At 60.7% G+C, this 6,040-nt stretch overlaps 1 protein-coding gene across 1 annotated transcript; it reads right to left on the bottom strand.

Annotated features, from left to right (window-relative positions):
* Positions 1 to 606: 606 nt before the first annotated feature.
* GAPDH (glyceraldehyde-3-phosphate dehydrogenase) lies at positions 607 to 4,916 on the bottom strand. Its single transcript, XM_061124765.1, has 12 exons — positions 4,837 to 4,916; positions 4,515 to 4,555; positions 2,628 to 2,727; positions 2,434 to 2,540; positions 2,227 to 2,317; positions 2,008 to 2,123; positions 1,834 to 1,915; positions 1,513 to 1,664; positions 1,348 to 1,426; positions 1,166 to 1,249; positions 984 to 1,081; positions 607 to 882 (listed from the first exon to the last, which is right to left on the bottom strand). The coding sequence occupies exons 2-12, from the start codon at positions 4,535 to 4,537 to the stop codon at positions 813 to 815; spliced, it is 1,002 nt and encodes a 333-aa protein (XP_060980748.1). The 5' UTR covers positions 4,538 to 4,555; positions 4,837 to 4,916; the 3' UTR covers positions 607 to 812.
* Between the last annotated feature and the right edge of the window lie 1,124 nt (positions 4,917 to 6,040).

Genomic DNA, 6,040 nt, shown 5'->3' with positions numbered 1-6,040 from the left:
TTCTGGTGGTGGCTACACAGTCCTCTCTGCAGTGTGTGCTAGTTCCCATCATTTCCCAACACGCAGGTGCAAGGCAGATGCAGAGATTGGAACTCCAAAGTAATGGTGCCTCAGCCCAGGTTATCAGCACCAAGTCTGTGCTGCTTTCCAGTAAGACCACATCCATCCACCAGTGACAGAAGAGCCGGAAGTAAAGCCATCCCAGCCCTCCCCCTCTGTACACCCTGGGAGCTGGGCACCTGCAGGTGGTCACCAGGGCACAGACACTGAGGCAGAGCTGGGACCTGGTTCTCCCAGGCTGGCCATACTCCACACTGTTGCAGAGGTCAGCTAACTGGCTGGAAGCCAGGTGGACTCTGCCCAACCTGACTTCCTGTGCCAGTATCACCCCCTGGGGGGGGGGGGGGCGGGACTGCAGACAGAATGGCTTCTGGATACACACTGCCAGGCCATTCCTGGTTCAGAGCACCCAAAGGCCTCAGGGAGGAACCCAGGACATGAGGCGTGTCTGCTAGACCAGGGCGGGGTTTCTGGCAGCTTGGGTGCTCCACTAGTTCAACTTGACCCCAGCCCAGCCTCCCTCTCAGCAAGACAAGAAACAGCAGGCTGGGTCTAGGGTACTTTTATTGATGGTACACGACAAGGCAGGGCTCCCTAAGCCCCTCCCCTTCCTCAGGGCCTTGGGGATGGAAACTGTGGAGGTCGGGAGATTCTCAGTGTGGTGGAGGATCGAGGTGGGGCAAGGACTCCCCAGCAGCTGAGGAACTCTCTCTTCCTCTCGTGCTCCTGCTGGGGCTGGGGCTTCAGAGACCTTACTCCTTGGAGGCCATGTGGACCATGAGGTCCACCACCCTGTTGCTGTAGCCGAATTCATTGTCGTACCTGCAAGGAGAGAGTGAAGAGCTGTTTACCGAGCCAGCCACCAGGGGGCACCAGACTCAGATCACATGCTGAAGCAGCATCCCACCCCCACCCCGACATACCAGGAAATGAGCTTGACAAAGTGGTCATTGAGGGCAATACCAGCTCCAGCATCGAAGGTAGAAGAGTGAGTGTCGCTGTTGAAGTCGCAGGAGACAACCTGGGGGAGGAGAGGGCCACATGTGGAACCCCGCCTGGCTCACGGGGGCTATGCAGACACACCAGTCCCCTGACCTGATCATACCTGGTCCTCAGTGTAGCCTAGAATGCCCTTCAGAGGGCCCTCTGACGCCTGCTTCACCACCTTCTTGATCTCATCATACTTGGCCTGACAAGGTAAAATATGGATGGTCACAGGAGTTCCAATCTTGCAACTCCCGCCCACTGGCCCTGCAGGCCACTGAAGCTGCTCCAACCCGAACGTACAGGTTTCTCCAGGCGGCAGGTCAGATCCACAACGGACACGTTGGGGGTAGGCACACGGAAGGCCATGCCAGTGAGCTTCCTGTGGACACAAGGAAGCAGGGTCAGTCTGCACTGCTCCTCCCGGCTCCCCGGGTCCACATGGCAGAAAACAGCCAAGGGTCTCACCCGTTGAGCTCAGGGATGACCTTGCCCACGGCCTTGGCAGCGCCAGTAGAAGCAGGGATGATGTTCTGGGCAGCCCCTCGGCCATCACGCCACAGCTTCCCGGAGGGGCCATCCACGGTCTTCTGGGTGGCAGTGATGGCATGGACGGTGGTCTGCGGAACAAGGAGGGGAGTGAAGGCCGCGCCTGGTGCTCGCCAGGCCACCCCTGCCCCACCTCCTCCCCTGGGGAAGAACTAAGGGACACAGATCTGCTCTGTGGGAGGCAGAAGGCTCCTGTCCTTCCTGAGAACTGGGCATGTTCAAGTTCCCCACCACTCTTACCATGAGTCCCTCCACGATGCCGAAGTGATCATGAATGACCTTGGCCAGGGGGGCCAAGCAGTTGGTGGTGCAGGAGGCATTGCTGGAAAAGAAGCAGGTAAGTCAGGGGCATGTCCACTGAGCACCAGAAGGCACCATCGGCCCGCTTTCCCACCTCCTCTCTGCTGCGCTCACCTGACAATCTTGAGGGTGTTGTTATACTTCTCGTGGTTCACGCCCATCACAAACATGGGGGCATCAGCAGAAGGCGCAGAGATGATGACCCTCTTGGCGCCACCCTTCAAGTGAGCCTGCAGCCAAGGAGCAAGTAATCGCACCCGGGCTCTAGCTTTCCTAAGTCCACTTCCCCCCATCCTCCTGTTATACCCTCCTCTCCAGCCCCTTGCTGCTTACCCCAGCCTTCTCCATGGTAGTGAAGACCCCAGTAGACTCCACCACGTACTCAGCACCAGCATCACCCCACTTGATGTTGGCGGGATCTCGCCTGTGAGAGAAGACGGGACAAAGCTCAGGGACAGGGCACCACAGACCCCAGGTGAGCACCCCATCCCAGTGCCTCCTCCACGGCCAAGTTCTTCCTATTCCGTCTCCCACACTTACTCCTGGAAGATGGTGATGGCCTTTCCATTGATGACGAGCTTCCCGTTCTCCGCCTTGACTGTGCCATGGAACTTGCCGTGGGTGGAATCATACTGGAACATGTAGACCTGGCGGGGGGAGCACGAAGGAGGAGGGCATCAAGGGGCCGCACCTCAGCCAGGCTCTGACCCCACCCGCTGAGGGGCAGCACTCACCATGTAGTGAAGGTCAATGAAGGGGTCATTGATGGCGACGATGTCCACTTTGCCAGAATTAAAAGCAGCCCTGGTGACCAGGCGCCCGATGCGGCCGAATCTGAGGAGGACAAGAGACGAGAAGGGGTGAGGGGGAGGGGACTCCTCCTTGGCACAGAAGCAGCCCCTGGCCCACTCACCCTCTTTCAGAGAAGAGGACACTCTGCTACCCCCACAAAGTCTCGTGAGAACTCACTTTATTTTTCTTGAGCAAGCCTGCCAGCCCACAGAGTGAAGGCTCACAGGTAATCAGGCACAAAGGCTTGCCCACCCCGTAGTCATCAGCAATCTGTTGAGTTGATGGGGTGGTGCGCAGCTGCTGCCACCTACAGGCCGGGCACGTGGCAGGCACATGGCATTCATTACACCTACTCTCTGCAAATGCTGGCTCCTGTCTGGCCCAGCTTTGGGCTACACCCTCTGAACTGCAAACACTAGTCCACTCAGCATCACCAAGCTCAAAGGGCAAGAGCAGACGTCAGCATGAACTGGATGGGGAAAGCTACCCTCTCCCCCACAAAAGGGGAGAGAGAGAAGACTGGTTTCTCAACCCCTCATCCTGGGGTTCTGACTTGCTCAGGACCTGTCCTTCCAAGCTCTTTTCCAAAAATCAGGACTGGGAGCAACAGATATTAGAGAGTAGGGGAAAAAGGTTGGGGGGCAGAGAGCAAGAGCCCAGGCCCCCAGCTGCAGAAAGGTCAGGCAGCTATATTTAACCCCAGCTTAGGTGGAGCGGGGATCTGGTTTCTGGAAGATAGGATGGGGAGAAGGGCAGGATTCCCGGGGCTCACAGACACTTAATCCTCCTGGTGACCTTTACAGCCTGGCCTTTAGGGTGGGGTCAGCTCCAGGCAAAGATGGGGGAAAGGAGCTTCGAGGAGAGCCGACCTGACCACAGGGGCTGCTGCTCTGGGAGCCATTTTGTGGTGGAAAATTTCTAAGTACCCATGACTCAGCTCCCCCAAGCATGGCACCCAGCCAGGGCCACCACACCTCTCCGGAAAAGGAAAGGAGAAACACCCCCGAACTACAAGATCACTCCCACGAGCCCACGTTTTGAATTCATAAGAGAACCATCTAGGAAAAGCATCCTCTCATCCCTGGGGGTGGAGGGGGGTCCGCGGAATTTGGCTGGCGGTTTAAGTGATGGTCTGCGCTTACTAGGGTCAGAGTTGAGGTCTAGTTGCACGAACAGGAAAGCCTGGCCTCACCTGGCCTGCGGGCTAAACATGACTCCATCCCACGAGGCACGGGTAGGAGCGTTAGTCATGGGCAAGGAAGGCGAAAAGACGGCAGGGCTAAGGAAGGTTTCCTAACGGGCAGTTCATTCATTTCCTTCCTAGCAAGTTGCAACATGGCGGCTGGGTTACCGCAAATGACCCCTCCCAGCTGGTTCTGTGCGCAGCTGTGCCTCCTGCACCCCCGGGGCCGCGCCTGCTGGGGGCACGGGCTGGGGCGGGGGCGGGGGGTGTCGGGCTCCTCCCCGGCACGTGACCCCGCAGGGCGCGAAAGGAAAGAAAAGAGCCTCAGCTGCGGGATTAGGGGATGCGGCCCAAGCAAGAATTGGAATCTCCTGTGTATCTGCCGCAAGGTGGTGGAAGGTTCCGCAGGGGCGGAGTTACAGGAGGCGCAAGAGCTGGAGATGGGGGCACTTGAGGCCTTCGAGGGTCTCCTCCAGGTCTGAGCGCTGACCTTGAGTTCTCCTTGCGGGGGCGGTGGGTACGACCACCCCATCCAGGTTCCCCCTGCACTTCCAGAGTCCCACTAGCGCGAGACCTACCGACGCAATGCGGTGAGGACCGCAAGACTGCCTTGCCCCACCCCACTCCACCTCTGCCCGTAACTCACCCGTTCACTCCGACCTTCACCATCTTGTCTCAGAGATGCGGCTGTGGGCAGAGGAAGGTGAGCATTAGAGCGCGGGGCCAAGAGGATGGAATCCCGCGCTGACCACCTCCCCCCACCAGCCCCTCCCCTCCCCCCAGGCCTCCATCCCCGACCTGCGCTTCCGCACGTCCTTCCCAGCCCCTGCAATGCGTGGGGCCCGGCTGGGCGCGATCTATCCACCCCAGCCCCCGCAGCCGCACACCCGGCGCGCTAACGCCCCCTCGTCCCTTTTGGGTGGGCCTATCCCCCGGCCCTTTGTGGCTCCTCTCGACCTGGCTTTTACCTGGCACAGCACGAAAGCTACGGCTATCTGTCGAACGGGCAGGAGCAGAGAGCGCAGGAGGAGGCTGCAGCCCGAATTTATAAGGGAGGTGGGGGCGGGGAGGGGGCGTGGCGACGAGGGCCCGCCTCGCCCCGTCCCAGCCCCCGGGATGCGGAGGCCTGAGCTACGTGCGCCCGTAAACTCGCGAGTAGTCGGCCCCCCGCTTTTTTTTTTTGGGGGGGGGGGTCCGCCAGGTTCTTGAAATGTGCACGCACCGCGCGTGTGGGCTGAGGACGGCGTGGGGGAGGGGACTGAGACTGGCCCGAAGGAGGAGGGGGACCGATGACGGTGACTGGTGGGGAGGGGGGAGCACTGCGGAAGACTAGTAAACTCGGGACCGGAGGCCCTGGTGAGAAATGAGGACACCCGGGAGCCAGGGACGTTAAAGCTGCCGCAAGGATATAAGGGGAGAACCTGGGGAGTCGGCTGGATGGGGAATTGGAGCCGGAGGCAGGAACAGCTCGCGGCTGCAGGCTCCCCCCTTCCCGCCCCCGCTTCCTCTGCTTTCAAAGGCTGAGAAGCCGGAAGGCTGAGGAACTTCTCGAGGCTCTTCGGTAGTGACACACGCCGAGCAAAGGAAAAGCACGGGAGGGGCCTCCAGCCCGCTGCTTCCCCGCTCCCCCACTTTCCCCACCCCCATAACTTGGCCTCGGGCCTCTCTGGGCCGGGGGCCGATTTGGGCCCTGGGCTGTGGGGGCCTGGAGCGGAAGGAGGTTCCGGAGGACGCCTGAGGCCGGGAGGTTTCAGCACTGAAGGTCACAGTGTCCTGCAGTGCGGGCCGCAGGAGACCTGAGAAACCGGGCCGGGTGGGCTCCAGCTGCTCTCCCCCAGGCTCGGGCGGGGGCCCCAGGGGCGGGACAGCATCTCTGTTGGGGGCTGGGCGGGTAGAGGCCAGAGGCCTCCCACAAAGGCGCTCCTGAGGGCTGTGCGGCCTGGGCTGGGAGACAATGCCCCTTTCACCCTGTCCAGCTCGGTCCAGCCCCCGGGCTGAGAGCTGGACGTGAGGGCGGAAGTCCCTCCCCATCCCGGGACGTGCAGGCCAGCCCAGGAGTCAGGGCCTCCCCTTCCCTTGCCTGCGTCCAGGAGATGTTGGGGGCAGGGTAAGGAGTGCAGAATAGGGGAAAAAAAAAATCAGGCGTCTTGGGCACTTGGTGGGACCAGGCCC

This window comes from Dama dama, chromosome 22, assembly GCF_033118175.1.
Source record: "Dama dama isolate Ldn47 chromosome 22, ASM3311817v1, whole genome shotgun sequence".
Lineage (NCBI taxonomy): Eukaryota > Metazoa > Chordata > Mammalia > Artiodactyla > Cervidae > Dama > Dama dama.
Note: the sequence above shows the minus strand (reverse complement) of the source record. Positions and strands in the feature narration are given on the sequence as shown.